The sequence below is a fragment of the Silene latifolia genome, chromosome 1, assembly GCF_048544455.1.
Source record: "Silene latifolia isolate original U9 population chromosome 1, ASM4854445v1, whole genome shotgun sequence".
Taxonomy (NCBI): Eukaryota; Viridiplantae; Streptophyta; class Magnoliopsida; order Caryophyllales; family Caryophyllaceae; genus Silene; species Silene latifolia.
The window spans coordinates 93,291,935-93,308,247 of record NC_133526.1 but is presented as its reverse complement, the minus strand read 5'-3'; the positions used below and the strand labels follow the sequence as shown (position 1 = coordinate 93,308,247).

The 16,313-nt window shown below is 37.7% G+C and overlaps 2 protein-coding genes across 2 annotated transcripts; both read right to left on the bottom strand.

Moving 5' to 3' along the window:
- Positions 1–6,679: 6,679 nt before the first annotated feature.
- Positions 6,680–9,196, bottom strand: LOC141607824 (chlorophyllase type 0-like). Its single transcript, XM_074427171.1, has 2 exons — positions 8,715–9,196; positions 6,680–7,517 (listed from the first exon to the last, which is right to left on the bottom strand). The coding sequence occupies exons 1-2, from the start codon at positions 9,009–9,011 to the stop codon at positions 6,810–6,812; spliced, it is 1,005 nt and encodes a 334-aa protein (XP_074283272.1). The 5' UTR covers positions 9,012–9,196; the 3' UTR covers positions 6,680–6,809.
- Positions 9,197–13,983: 4,787 nt separating this feature from the next.
- Positions 13,984–15,031, bottom strand: LOC141651017 (uncharacterized). Its single transcript, XM_074458746.1, has 2 exons — positions 14,783–15,031; positions 13,984–14,430 (listed from the first exon to the last, which is right to left on the bottom strand). The coding sequence occupies exons 1-2, from the start codon at positions 15,029–15,031 to the stop codon at positions 13,984–13,986; spliced, it is 696 nt and encodes a 231-aa protein (XP_074314847.1).
- Positions 15,032–16,313: the final 1,282 nt, after the last annotated feature.

Below are 16,313 nucleotides of genomic sequence, written 5' to 3'. Positions count from 1 at the left end.
AGCTATAACCTTACTAACATAAGAAATCCATTCTTATATTACCATTATGAGATAATCACCTACACTATTCTAATCTTCTTAGGTGATCTTCGAGTATAGGCTATTTCATCATTCAAGCTTGATAAATCTTTAGATGAGCTTCATCTTCTCATGACGCTTGAATAATTCCTTCACTATCTTGCAATATGTTGATCCTTGATTGAGAGCTTGATCATAATAAATTCTTGTATACTTTCATAACAATCCTTTAAGCTTTGCAAATAATAAGTCTAATCTGAAGAGACTAAACGAACAATTACGCGCAACAAGTATATATAATATAAAGTACTCTTGACATCATCAAAACATAAACATATATTCTATATGGTTCAACAAATTCCCCCTTTTTGATGATGGCAAGTCTCATAGAATTGTGACTAAGTATATAGTTCCCCCTCAATATAATACCGTCATCTTTATAGATTAAGATCAATGCAAGATCAAACGATTATATTCAAGACCGAAACTTAAAGGACTTTAAGAGACAATTGGTCTTGACAAGGAGCAAGCTTAGGCAAATGCTTACCATAGACGTTCTTTTCCCCCTCTTGACATCATCGAAAAGATAAGAACAAATATAAAATTACTAGAATAATATACGACGAGACAAGAGATAAGAACGAATAAGAAACCTAATAAACCGTAAATAACCATAAGTATCTACGAATTAAGGTAGCATACAAACCAAAGAAAACATGTTTAAGCCAAATGGGCCGAATTAAAGAACATGTTTAAGAACTACTTGGGCCATAACCACAAGTAGTATGCAAAAATGGTCCGAATGGTGACAAGTTTAGAAGGCAAAATACACCAAAAGAAACTTAAGGCAATAAGAGGAAAATGCAAAAACAGGGGAGGAGTAAGGCAAAGCTAAGTGTGACGGGTTTGGTAAGGATTAACGTAATCAGGACGAGTACGAAATTCCAAGGCATCAAGACGATCAAACGAACTCCGCACAAGTGTAGCTTGGGCTTGAAGGCTTGTCTCGAAGTTAAGCACCTTCAAAAACAAGGCCTTTGTCGCCTCCAAAGTAAGAGCTTGATCCGCCATCATAGCTTTTCCGTCTTTAACTAAAGCGCCCCCTTGACTAGTAAGGTAAGAAAGACGATGACCGTGTTGGAACACTTCCTCACGAATAGCCACCAAATACCTCTCGAAATCCGCAAGCCTCTTATCGACCCCTTCCATCCACGTATAAACCGGAGCACTATCCAAGCCACCAACCAAGGACCGTGATGGTCCAACCCGAGACATAGCCGTAGCCAAGGCGGTGGTTTGCTCCTCAAACTTAGCCATTAAAGATCCCATAAAAGCATCTAATTTGGCTTCCATAGCCACCCCTCCAACTTCATTAGTATTCTTATCAACACTCTTAGCAAAGACCAATTCGGGTCCTTCAAACCCGAGACCCATCAGCTTAATCACACGGTCACACATACCGTCTTCTGCACTTACACCGTAACTCTCCCTACCGACAACCCGTTTAATTTCTAATAATCTTGAAATCCACATACCATATGGGAGATCAAGAGTAGTGCAATGTTTTTCCTTGGTGACGGTTATGCTGGTTTGAACAATTCGGTTAAACACAAGACTAGCCAAATTAATTTTCCGACCCTCCAACCATGAATACACAATTATAACCTCATAACTAGACACTTTATCCCGTCCGCCCCTTCTCGGAACAATGGTGTTCCATAAAAAGTTCAAGAAAAACTTGATTTTGGCCGAGAGAGGACGAACCACAATATTGTTATTCTCAGAAGCAACCTCATCAAAGTACCTTTTGATAACCAATTGTTTATCATCATCAATATTAGACCACTCCAAACTCGGATTAATATTGATTCCATCATGAGGAACCTTAAAAGCAGAGCAAAAGTCGTCAATAGTGACGGTGATATCGACACCATTCACGACCGCATGCAACACACCCTCCTTAACTTTTACCGATGCAAAGAACTGTATAACCTCAATCGGATAAGTGGGACCCGAAAACCGACTCAAATCACTCTAACCTTGAAATTCAAGAAAATCGACAAAGAACTTAAGAGACGGAATTTGAGACAACCAATATTTAGGGTACTACCTTCCACCATGAATTGAATACTGCAAAACCCGAGAGACCAAGATGCTTTCTCCCTTGGTCATGCGAACCTAGTTCAAACCAGCCTTGGTTGCACTTTTCGAGGGCTCCCGAAACAGAGTCCTTGAAATCCCATCCCGAACAACAACTTTGGGTTCATGATATTCCTCAACTTCATCTACAACCATCTTATTTTTCCCTTTGGTAAGCCGACGCCTTTTTCCCTCAGAAATCGTCTCATCCCGACCACGAAACAGGGAGGATGGAGGTGATGGTTGTTGGTTCGTCGGAGTATAGGTAGAAGAATTAGGTTGATGGGATATAGGTTGTTGTGATTGATTGCATGGATGATGTTGGTGTTGATTTCGGGTTGAGGACCGTGTGTGTGCATGTGGAGGTGTCATAGTTGAAAGGTTGAAGATGATGATTATAATGGAGATTGTGTAAAGATTTGGTAAAGTAAAAAGTGAAGGCAAGTGGGGGGTTTGGTCGATGTTACACGATTTAGGGTGTAATTATAGGTTATAGTTTAGGAATCTAGGTTTAGGTATAGGAAGATAGTTGTTAATATAAATAAGGTAACTAATGCATGAAGAATTTTAAGATAGATATGGCATGTAATTGGACGAGATATATCATATAGGAGATTTAAGAAAGATTTTGATAGAATTTAGTAAATAGAATAATATGATGTATCTCAATTTTGGTAAAAGATAAAATTTGTATGCCACACAAATTCTTAAATACAAATAGAATAATATATACGATGAACAAATTTCTATAAACGTAAATATTCATGCAACGCAATATACGGACACAGACATACAATCTTATCTATACTAATCAATCATTGAGAGATTAAACATATATAGAAGCTTAGGTACCACCGATTAAACCAATTTCCAACCATAAAGTCTTAAAACGTCCTCTAGCTAATGATTTTGTCAAAATGTCTGCCCATTGTTTTTCAGTACTACAAAATTCGAGTTTTATATTCCCTTTCTCAACATGGTCACGTATAAAATGGTGTCTAATTTCAATGTGTTTGGTACGCGAGTGCTGCGCGGGGTTTTGGAAATAATAATAGCACTCGTATTATCGCATAAAATAGGAATACAACCTACGTTAACACCGTAGTCACATAACTGTTGCTTACGCCATAATAATTGAGTACATACCAGTCCTGCTGCAATATATTCGGCTTCTGATGTTGAAAGGGCAACTGAATTCTGCTTCTTTGAAACCCATGTGATAATGCAAGGTCCAACGAATGTGGCAACACCTGACGCACTTTTCCTGTCTAGGGAACATCCTGCTTAATCGGCATCTGAATATCCGACGAGATTGAAATTGCGTTCCATCAAATACCATAGATAAAGCTTTGATGTCCCAATAAGATATCGTAAGATTATTTTTACAGCCGTCATATGCGATTCTTTGCGAGATGTTTGATATCTCGCACAAACGCATACACTGAACATAATATCTGGTCTACTTGCAGTTAAATATAGGAAAGACCCAATCATTCCTCGGTAAGTTGTTTCATCAACTGACTTACCGTCTCCATCTAAAGTTAATTTCTTGTCTATGACCATTGGAGTAGGCATAGCATGAGAATTTTCCATTCCAAATTTTTGAATTAATTCCTTAATATATTTTTGCTGATGAATTTTGATGCCTTCCTCAGTTTGTTGAATTTGCAGACCTAGGAAGAATTTCAATTCTCCCATCATGCCCATCTCAAATTTGGAAGTCATCAACTCCGAAAAATACTTGCACAGATTGCGGTTTGTTGATCCAAAAATGATATCGTCGACATAGATTTGGACAACCAAAAGGTCAGTTCCCTCGGATTTTAGGAATAGGGTTTTTTCTACAGATCCTCTCTGAAATCCACTGTCAAGTAGAAATTTTGATAATCCATAGAGTGCCTTGTCTAATTTAAAGACATGGTCTTCAAATTTGCTGTCCTTAAATCCAGGAGGTTGTTCTACGAAAACTTCTTCTTGTAGATATCCATTTAGAAACGCTGTCTTGACATCCATTTTAAAGAGTTTCATTCCTTTATGAGTTGCGAATGCTATCAGAAGTCTAATAGTTTCGAGACGGGCAACGGGTGCAAAGGTCTCGTCATAATCGATTCCTTCTTGTTGATTGTAACCTTGTACCATCAATTTTGCCTTATTTCGAACTATGACCCCGACATCATCTAACTTATTTCTGAACACCCATCTGGTTCCAATTACAGATCGGTCCTTGAGTCTAGGAACTAAGTGCCAAACTTTATTCCGTTCGAATTGTTGAAGCTCTTCTTGCAAGCTATAATCCAATCTGATTCTGCAAGAGCTTCCTTGATATTCGTTGGTTCGATCATTGAAAGAAATGAATAAAAAGAGCAAAAGTTATTCAAGGACCTTCGTGTTTGAACACCTCTCTGAAGGTTGCCAAGAATATTATCCATTGGATGTGAATTCTTATATTTCCACTTTGTTGAGGTACTCGGTTCATTATTTGAACTTGATCCAACTTCATTTGGCTCAGAATTTAAGGAAGTTCCCCCTGAATCCAATCCTGGTGTTGTAGTAGAGTCGGATATAACTTCAGACTCATCACCTTGATTTGGATTCAATGTTATAGTAACATCATCTATAACATTGGATTGGGAATCCTTATCTTGAGACAATGTTATAGTATCATCAACTATAACTTTGGTTTTCTTCAAAGGAGACAAAAATATTTTTCAAAAACAATTTGAAAACTTCTTAAATCGTGCGTTATATAAGCTTAGCATTTCAATGTTATAGTAGAAGAGCTATAACATTGAGATCTTTCATAAGTAATGTTATAGCTGTGAAACTATAACCTTACTAACATAAGAAATCCATTCTTATGTTACCATTACGAGATAATCACCAACACTATTCTAATCTTTTTAGGAAATCTTCGAGTATAGGCTACTTCATCATTCAAGCTTGATAAATCTTTAGATGAGCTTCATCTTCTCATGACGCTTGAATAATTCTTTCACTGTCTTGCAATATCTTGATCCTTGGTTGAGGGCTTGATCACAATAAATTCTCGTATACTTTCATCACAATCCTTTAAACTTTGCAAATAATAAGTCTAATCTGAAGAGACTAAACGAACAATTATGCGCAACGAGTATATATAATATAAAGTACTCTTGACATCATCAAAACGAAAACATATATTCTATATGGTTCAACAAAAGTGGTTCTGATTCAAATGGGGCATAGCCAAATAATTGATTTCGACAAAAGTGACTCTTGCGCCCTAACTTATATTAGGACTCGTACTCCCTAACTTAAAATAACTCATCCGAAATAGGTCTAAAAGCGAATTAAGCGACCCATCTTTAAGAGCATATTATATCTGAATTAAGTCGTCTCGAACTGCCATATTTGCCAAGTTTTCTATTAGTGTTTTTAGTTGGGCTGTAATTTTGGCAAGGGTAATTTGGTCAAATTTGGATGTAGGATTAGTAAATTAAATAAGGTTGTTATTTTTTGGCCAATTTACCACAATTCTTCACTTTTTTTTTTCTTTTTTACCAATTTTTCATATTTTAAAGTTTTTTTAGCAACCGACGCCCTTCACTTTTTTACTAATTTGGTTGTTTGACCCTTTTTTAAGAGTTCCCATAAATCCACGGGGTGGATCTACTAGGACACGGACATTGTTTGCACATGGACAAAGTAAGTGGGTCCTACGTTGCTCAGATTAAAGCTACTGGAAGGAAATATTAAGGGTACAATTGCCATTGGAACAAAGTCCCGTGTCCTAGTACATTGTTGCCGTGAATTTATAGCTACCCTTTTTTAATCTATTAAAGTTTTTGCTATAAGGTCTTTTATAGAAGACTTTTTGGGTGCGATGCCATGTTGTAGGCTACAACTAATGTTGATTGCATAATTAACTTGGCATCGCACCCAAAAGGTTGATTGTGTAATTAACTTGCAAATGATAAGTTTGATACATAAGTGTCAAATTATTATCCTGTTTAATTGTTTTGTATTTGCCTGTTTTTAGACTCCAAAGAGGAATACTATTGATAGAAATGCTACTATAATACTGTATGTTTTAGTTTATTTCCCATTTCTTTTGAAAACTTGAGGTTCTTTATTTGTTCCAAATCCTGTATGTCTGATTCTGCACACTCTACACTGTTTGTAGGGCTCTTGGATTGTACGGCAGTGTCCATAGAACTCCTTGTTTTGTTGGGGGAAGTAATCAATAATGGACTGCAATTACTTTCGGGGCCTAAGTTGAACCCGTAACTAATCGCTCATTGTCGAAATTGAATCCACAATGTCGTCGTCTTCCTCATACTCAAAACTGAAGCCTAAACCATCTGATTATGAGTTCAAAGCTTTGTGACATTATGTTTACTTGGGAAAACTAGTTCGGGGGCAGCACATAAAGCCTAGTAGCTGGTTCCGCCCCTAGGCCTAACTATTAAGAGAATAGACACTCTCAGGGAAGTGCATAACGCAAATTTCGAGTGGATGTGTGCTCAACTCATACCCAAAACAATGATAAAAAGTTGTCACAGACTGAATAATACCAAGAGTCCAAGACAATGCATACAAAGTTTTTGGAAATTATTCAAAGGCGATAGATGAGATACGATTAACAAGCAAGGACGAATCAGTGCCTATTGCCCTTAAGCGTCATAATACTGTTGAGGCAGACTCTTGTCTTCCACAGGATGAAGCTTGGTAGGAGCCAGAGACGGATTCGACAAAATCTCATTATACGCTTCAGGACGTCCACCAAAATACGCGTCAATAAAGGCAACCATTATCCCACCAAGAGTCCTCCTCATAACAGCATAAGTCCCTCTCTTCCCACTCCCACACATTGTTCTCATAAGAACATTACGGTCATTCAACATGTCACAATGGCCATAATTGGAGACCACCAAATACGATGCTTCTACACACTCCTTGTAATACTGAGCGTGGCTGAGTCCCTTGGGTGTGCAACTTGTGCCCACACCCGTGCCAATGATCGTAGTTGGAATAGATATGTTCAGTGAATTAGCCTCTTTGGTCAGAACATATGGTTTGCTTCGCCGCTCAATGAGTCCTACTTTGTTACCTTCAACCGGGTCGACTGCTAGTAATGCTGACACTTTGACATTGAGGGTGGTCTTTTTGGTGTAGCCAAGGACAAGAGCGAAGGCCGTCTTTCCTCCCCTGCTATGTCCTGACATTGCAAACATGTTGAGATTTGCGGTAACTTGTTCGGGTAGGATGCTGGGCTCAGCCGTGTTTATGTTCAAGGCTAACCAATTGGCTACATTTGCTGCATCATCTATCTCATCTTGGTGAGTTGGGATATTGGGGATTAAGCCAAACTGTGTGAATAACTGCAGGTACAACAAATATAAGGTAGAAATAAGGCTGACTAAAAAAAAGGATGCAATTGGCCTTACGTTTTTTGGGCAAGATGGCCCAAAGAGGCGGTTTTACATATAATAAATATATGATTGTATGATCACAAATTGCTTCGAATATATTTTCACAAACTTATATTTTATAATGATCACAACTTTCTAATGTTTCGGCTTTGCCGCTCCGAGCCTTTTTTACCATTAAACCATTTTATATGGGAGTTACTGTTCATGCAGTATACGACATCTTTTAAATCAAACGAAAATAGGGTGCATCTAACCTAAAATGATTAACAATAGCCTTTACTTGTGATGGATATGCTTGTGACGTGTCAAATATCACCCACGTGGGTAGATAAGATAAAAAATAAAATGCATAGCGAAACACAAATAACTTGTCTTTATCCTCCCATATAGGTTTTATTTAACCCATCACGAGAATTTGTGAATGAGTAAATGAGCAATATAAGATTCACATTTCAACCCAATAAAGCTACCTCCTTAATTCAAACTGACCCAATCGAAACTACCTCGATCTTACCCCGATTCAATAAATCGGTTTACCTATTCCACTTCTGGTTATGGTGAATCGGGGATACAAGTTATGGATATGATGGAGTGATGGACCTTTAAGTAGTCTTTCTTTTGAAGTATTGTATAATCATTTATATGGTGCTTAACAAAACACACTCCACATTAACTCAGTAGAACACACATCAGATTCCCAATTTGGCTGGAGTATCAAATTAACAGCCGTGGTATTCTGTTTTTGTCGCACTTATACTATCTTACCTGAATTTAATTTAAGACATATATATCCGTCTTCAACAAAAAAAGTTGTGAACTATCTGATTAAAAGTTGATCTCTGATAATCATATCCCTTTAAAGATTAAAAAGGTCAAATAGAATGCCATTTGGAATTTGGATAGATGTCACCAGCTTTTTGCTAGTCCATGAGCATAATATTTTTGTTTATCGATTCAGATTGACTCATTTTAAGTTTAAGTTGAACATAACGATCTTAAATAAAAGTTAAGTGAGATTAAACTTTTAGTTGATATGGTCTTCGATTTGATATTTGGGACTCGATAACCCTAAAATGTCAAGTTGAATGGTTTAATATCCTAATATAATCAGTTAGACATGCGAGAGATAAGAGACGACGAATATACCATTGGAGCAACCACAATGATGCCATGAGAAGCTATGAAGTTGAAGAGTTGAGTATACTCGTAATTCGGAATATTAAAGCCGTGGACAAAATAGAGGATAGGGTAATCCCCTGCTTCTTTAGGTGAAATGATCACCAAAGGCTTCGGAGACTTGGATTTAGATGTATCCACCCTTACTGATGTATAACTTCCCCTTTCGAATACATTGGCCGGTTTCTGAGTTAAGTTATCGATAGCTTCCGAAGAAGCAATGGCTGCTAACAACGTCAATAAAACAGCTGTTAGTAGGCCAGCCATTTATCTATCACAAATTCTCGTACCAAGTCGTCTTTAAATAAAACTGGATTATTTTTCAAGGGTGAGAACTGAGAAGAATGGAGTAGATGATTGAGTGTTCCTTCCTGTAGCAACAAAAGGGTCTTATTTATGAGAGGCTAACATTGTTACTTTGGGCAACACATACAATGAAATTTGTCTATATCTAAAAAAATCAAAGCGGAAGTGATTGTTAGAATATATTGATGATAGATGAACCAACTCAACCAAAACCTTAAGGTGATGGTTGAGGCCCAACTATTATAAATATTCCTATTACGCTCCCTCACTCAAATGCCCGTTGGGCTTGAAGAGTGGTTAGTTGTCTGCAGCTCCCCGTACTCATCCAGTGTCTTTGGGTTTCCACCTCGAGTTTTTTTTAGGGGTTTTGAGGTTGCCAAGATTCGAACCCGTGACCTTCAGTCACTCTGGCTCTGATACCATGATAGAAGATAGGAATGTAATGCTTGGTTTATTCATTAGAATGAGCAACGTATAAATACAAATTAGTGTGAGAGATATGTGCCTAATTACAAGGATATGTAACCATAATTAGCTAAGATACATAGTATCAAATATACATAATATATTGACAATGATTTGGTCAATATATTCTAAGACACCCCCGCAGTCGAATCGGGAGATTGACGAACGTTGAGGCTGGAGCGGAAATCATCAAACAAAATTAGAGGCAGCCCCTTAGTAAAAATATCAGCAATTTGGTGACGAGTAGGAACATGTAGAACACGAACTTCACCGCGAGCTACCTTTTCACGAACAAAATGGATATCAAGCTCTATATGTTTGGTTCGTTGATCTTCATCTTAGGATTACCGAGAGATAAATGGCACTTACATTGTCACAATAGACGATTGTAGCCTTAGGAAGCGGGTGATGTAGTTCAAACAACAAATTTCGAAGCCAACAAGACTCCGAGACGACATTGGCAACCCCCCTATATTCGGCCTCAGCACTAGAGCGGGATAGAGTGGGTTGGCGTTTTGACGCCCATGAGATTAAATTGTCCCCGAGAAAAACACAATATCCGCTGGTGGAGCGGCGTGTATCGGGGCAGCCAGCCCAGTCAGCGTCAGTGTAAGACATGAGAGACGTCGGAGGAGATATGCCGAGCCACAAACCATAAGAGACCGTCCCCTTAACGTACCTGATAACCCGTTTCAATGCATTCATGTGTGCGTCCATAGGATTATGCATAAATAAGCAAAGTTGTTGGACCGCATATGAAAGATCAGGACGAGTGAAAGTAAGGTATTGAAGTGCCCCTGCTAAGCTACGATAAAGGGAAGGGTCAGAACATGGTGTATCCGTTTTGGAGCTAAGTTTCGGCTTGGTATCCACTGGTGTAGACGAAGCTTTGCACATGGACATACCAGCGCGTTCGATGATCTCATTCGCATATTTGGACTGAGAAAGAAACATACTCTTGGTTGAGTTGGTTCATCTATCATAAATATTCCTATTAGTGATGACATACACAATTTGGCTCTAACACCTTCAATACAGGACCTTAGTTAGTTATGTTGGTACAGGACCGGACCGGGCTAAGACCCTTGTTGGTTTTTACATTTTTGAGTGTAAAATTATTATTTGGCTTTCCTTAATTTAATGATTGGGTCATAACTAAGCATACGACGTCCATAACTTAGACGCTGACCCCCTTTATTATTTAGGCCTTGTTTTTTTCAGCCAAAACGAGATGAACTAAATTGAATGGAGTATAGCTGAATTGAACTAAATTGAATGGACCTGAAGTAAAGTTCTATTCTTTTCGGCTAATAAGAGATTAACTGAATTGAATGAAGCTGGGCTAAATTAAATGAAGCTGAAATAAGAGTTTATATGTGAAGAGACGAGCTGAACTGAACTGAATAAAGCCGAACTGAACTGAAGTAAGCTAAGCCAGAAAACAGGCCTAAGAGTTAATTTTGTGAAGAGATGAGCTGAACATAACCGACTGAAACTGAACTGAAATGAGTTAAAATTAAAGGTATTGCTCTTAAGTACACATTTTACTCAATTATAGACATTTTTTCATATGATTTCCATACCCTACCCATTTACCAAACAAAAATTTCTCTCCCAAAGTCATGGATACCCTCTTTCAACCAAACGCACTACTTCCCGTCTCCGTATAACGGTTCGCGCTCCAACCCAACCCACCAAAAAAAGACAGTGGCGTGGGTTCCTCCTAGAGCTCGCAAAAGCCGACCCGGCCCGAGGAACCCGACCCGATACAACCCGAAAATTGGGTGAACCGAAACCGAACCGACCCAACCTGAACCGACTCGATAACCGATAAAAGCCTTATTTTTCCCAATCCAAACCCGACCTGAACCGACCCGACCCGACCCGTGACCCGATATTTTCTCAACCCGATGGATGACCCGATAATGAACTAGCTTAATAATGGTTTAAATAACACCAAATTGACATTTATCTTAATTATTTTCACTTAAAACTACAATTAATATACCTACCCATTATTTAAACATAAAATTATCATCTAAAACTAAATATATAAGATAAAATATATGTTGATAACCTGACCCGACACTGACCCACTAATGACCCGACTCGACTTGCCACCCGTTGATGACCCGACCTGAAAATGACCCGACATAAACTGAACCGACCCGAGCCGTCACTGACCCGACATAACCCGAACCCGATATGACCCGACCCGCTTTAACCCGACCCGAGTGACCCGATTGCCACCTCTAGTTCCTCCACATGGATAAATGTTCGTAATTAGTCAATAAGACGATAATAATAGAGTAAATTGATAAACAATAACAATAAAAGGACCCATTTTAAACAGTACCACACCTTCATGCTCCACTTGCTGCTATTGTCCATAGACAGGGGGTTATATGTCGTTAGACATTACCAATAGACACAAAATCGATCAAACATTGAAGACTTTGCTCATTGTCTATCGACCACTCTCCGTATGTCGATCGACCATCAGTCCATATGTCGTTAGACACTGCTCAATAGACACAATAGGCAAGTTTGGAGAGCTTTCAGCCATTGTCTATCGACCACGTACATAGTGTCGATCAACCACCCTAGCATTGTCGATTGACTTTACACTGTGTATCGATTGACCAAGCTCTTGTGTCGATCGACTAATTGCACGGTTCAGACGAGATTTTCTCTTAGATTATTTCTTCTATTTGGGCTTTAGTATAAAAGCTTGGTCAATTGTGAGTACTTAAATCTCCATTTTCCCCTTACATCGCCACCACCACCTGGAGTTCAAGCGGGTTAATCCAATGTCCTACCCTCAAATTCGAATTCGTCACAAAAACCTACCACCGTGATCTCCAAGAATCAGCACCGGCGTCAGAAACGAAACCTAACCAAGTTCTTAAACGTATCGCCGCCAAAGCTCAAGTTTCTATTGAATCCATCAGGTTAATTAACCATCTAATCCGGAGGGAGTTGGGCTGTATGAGTGTTGTTCGGCATGAGGGGGGGGGGGGTTGAAGGGGCTTCATGGGATAAGTGGTGGTAGCAGATGGTGGATGTATGGGGTTCAAAGTGCTGGTGTTCATCTATCATAATTGTAGTAATCTTTTTATATATTTTGATTGATAATAATACTATGATTAATCAGAAAACTAATGATATTAGTGATGATTGCTTATGTATTTAGTCTTGATCATAGTAAGGAAGGAATAAGGAGAGGAATGGTGAAGAAGGTAGAAGAATCAACTGAAATTTGGAGAAAAAGAAGAAAAGGTAAAACAAAGAGAGAGACCGATAATAAAGGTAACGTAGTAGAAAAATATAAGGAAATAGGTTAATTTGTGTGTTTTTACAAGGGTAACCGGATAAGCAGGTTGCCCTTCCACTTATTCTAATATGTGGGAAATGATACATTAGTTGGTGATATTCATAGTTAATTGATAGGTTAGAGTAATTTGAGAAGGACACTCATAGTTCAGAATATTTTCATTAAATAACTCACGCTCACGCGCGCTCTCTCTCTCTCTCTCTCTCTCTCTCTCTCTCTATATATATATATATATATATATATATATATATATATATATATATATATATATATATATGACCAGGTTGAAACGCTGTGGATGTGCTACTTGTCATATACAACCTTAATGACAAACATTAATTACAGCTAATCATTTAATATGAACATAATAAATGTTGTATAAATCTCAGCAAAATATTAATTATAATTTAATAAATTTTAGGATTAATCTCACTTTGGGTGCCCGAGGTTTCGCAAAATTCCAATTTGGGCGAAATTCCACTTTAGGTGCCTAAGTTTATAAGCAATGTATTTTAGGTGTCCAAAATTTAGGTAACTCTATTTTAGGTGCCTAATTATCATGTTTGTGTGATTTTTCTAAGCTAACATTCCAAATTAATTACACTAATAATATATACCAAAATAGGAGCCAACAAATAACATTACTACTGAAAATGTCATTCATTTACGAAAAAATGATCTAGCATACCATTTGACAATCGAAGCATTGTAGCTCACGTACAAAGAGATCGATACTTATATCAAATAATCACCAACTCATAAATAACATCACTACGAAAGTATCAAGTATTTGTTTACAAAAAAAAAAGGTCTAACATACCATTTGACAAGACGATTAAGCACTCCAATATTACTACTACGAAAATATCAAGTAACACGTATAGTCTTCCTTGATTATCCATTTTGCATTCTTGTTCCAGATGCCCTTTTACTTTTTATCGTCTCCCCCACCTTGACAACCTCTTTTTTTATGCCCAAGAGTCCCGCATACAGAACACTTAACAAATGTGCTTCTCTTCATTTTAGCTGGTTCTCCTTTTTTCCATATGCCTTTGAGTCTTAGGTCTTTCGGGCCTCCTTGTTACCTTAGGAGGGTTTAATCTTGGCTCATCATCTTCAACCCACTTGGTAAAGTCAGGAATCAGAGAGATTGTACCCTATTTGGGCATACCTATGTGTGGAGTAATAAGAATGCACATAGTGTTCCAGCTTGCCTCTTGTATGCCTAATGGCTGACGCTGCATGCTTAAAAGAAATACCCAAATTTTGCCAACTTTGACAATCGCAAGTCAATTTCCTAAGATTCACATTGTAGTAATGATTACCATCTTTCACATCATACAATCCTTCCCCCGTTGATATTGGAATGCAATAGTATCCCTCATCCCACGTCCGGTCACATAATTCCTTGAGTTTGGGGCAAACAATCGAATTCCATTTTGTAACTGTATTTCTCTTCGTGTGCATATTTTTCGTGCACTTTCTCCTTAATGCCTCAAGCATGGACAATATTGGTAAGCTCTTCAACTCTCTAATTGACGCATTAAATGACTCCACTAAATTATTAGTTACTTCGTCTACCTTTACAGTTTACAAATTTATCAAATTTATCTTTTGCCCATAACTCCAAAGGCACGTCCATTAAATAGTTGTATGCAGCTACACTATTCTTCTTAATTTGCTCCATTGCCTTGTAAATACAAACCCATTATGTGCTTTAGAAGCAATCCAAAAGTAATTCTTCAATAAGTCACGAAGCCATTCTTGCTTGAAATTTGCATACAAATGCCTAACACATATTCTTCTACGTGCCTCTCATAGCATAGAAGCTAAGGCAGATTCAACTCCATGCAAAAATTCAGTAAAGGGTAAAAATTGCGGAATATTAAAAACGACCTTAGTAAATGATGAAGAATTATGTATTTATGTCCACCTTTTGTTTATCACTACAAATGATCCATTTACTCCTTGATGCGTCAGGGGCCATTCCGTTCAACTGGTAAAAAAAGAACTCCCATGTGTCCGATGTTTCCTTATCTACAACAGCATAAGCAAGTCGAAAAATTTCGTTGTCTCCATCCAAAGCACAAGCTATTAATATAGTTACGCCGAACTTTCCTTTCATATGAGTCCCATCTACCTCTATAAATGGCCTACATCCATTGATGAAGCCTTGTTGCATTGCGTCAAAATAGATGAAGATTTTTTTTAAATAACAGATTAGATTGCGAATTCCAAGGACGTGTCCACGATATCCCAGTGATCGATTTCGGGGTCCTCTCCATAATCATCTTGATATAAGTTGGCAGTCTCACATATGAATCTTTGTGTGACCCCTCTATTGATTATTTCAGGATCTCCCTAGCTCTATACAACATATTATTTCCTACTATGACCCCATATCTGACATTCATTAAATCCTTCATAATGGTAATATCCATTGAAGGAGCAACTTTAAAGTTGATGGGTAACATCTTAGCCACCCAAGGAGCTTTCACAGTGAGATTCTTATCTACCCTTATGCATGTATGCTTATCTTGCATAGTCTTAATCTAATAAGTTATACCATCAGATAAGAGTGAAGCAAAAATTCTCCAAGGACATAGCTCATGAACTATCCTGTTTGAACAATCAGCATTTTCTCCGGGTGGATAACCATAAGGCAAATCCTTATAAGTTGCTCGAAATTTCTTCTTCAAACTTCTTTTCTTATCTAATGCAAATCCCTCTTGAATAACATATGCTTGTAACACATCTAAAAATATTTTCTTATTCTCAAAAAGTTGCCCAATCTCCAACCTAATCTCACCATTAGTTTGCTGAGAATACCGTTTTCGATTTTTTATGTACTTAGGAATATCATCCGACTCATTCGCAGGTGACTCATCTGATGCATAGGACATACCTTGTGAACTACATTACTCAATGTCGTCTTCACATTCAAGATCCAAATCAATCTCAACATCACTTAAGATAGCCATATACTCTCCAAAAGGTGCACCATCGTCATACTGTGTTTCTATCAAAAGCATATAGAGCTCCTTAGCAGATTGTAAAAGTGGAGTTGGAGTATTCAACACTTCTATAAATAAGTGTATCACGATCAATTTTTTCATACAACTTAAACATAGCCATAATATCTTGATCATAATCTAAAGTCAAATGTACAGAACTTTCAGGGATACTACACACAACTTCCATATTCCAAGGTTCCAATATGTTGCGCTTAGCAATATGCTTCCATAAATTGACATATAAAGTTATGGCAAAGTACTCAGGATTGATATTTGTAATGTCAAATTCTTGGCCTCTAAAATTACAAAGAAGGCAGTGTTGCTGCAAAATTAACACAAAGAAAGAAACATTTAGTTTAAGACAAAGAGAAATTGTTTGGAAAAATTAAGAATTTCCAAAACCAATTGGCCGAAGACAACCCAAACACACATATTCAAAATTTTTGACAA

Excerpts from the sequence above, each read along its gene's own strand:
- LOC141607824 (XM_074427171.1), bottom strand. The coding sequence starts at position 9,011 with ATGGCTGGCCTACTAACAGCTGTTTTATTGACGTTGTTAGCAGCCATT. Across the intron at positions 7,518-8,714 it reads TCATTGTGGTTGCTCCAATG|TTATTCACACAGTTTGGCTT; the intron begins GTATATTCGTCG and ends TTGTACCTGCAG.
- LOC141651017 (XM_074458746.1), bottom strand. The coding sequence starts at position 15,031 with ATGCAACAAGGCTTCATCAATGGATGTAGGCCATTTATAGAGGTAGAT. Across the intron at positions 14,431-14,782 it reads TTTGTAGTGATAAACAAAAG|GTAGACGAAGTAACTAATAA; the intron begins GTGGACATAAAT and ends TAAACTGTAAAG.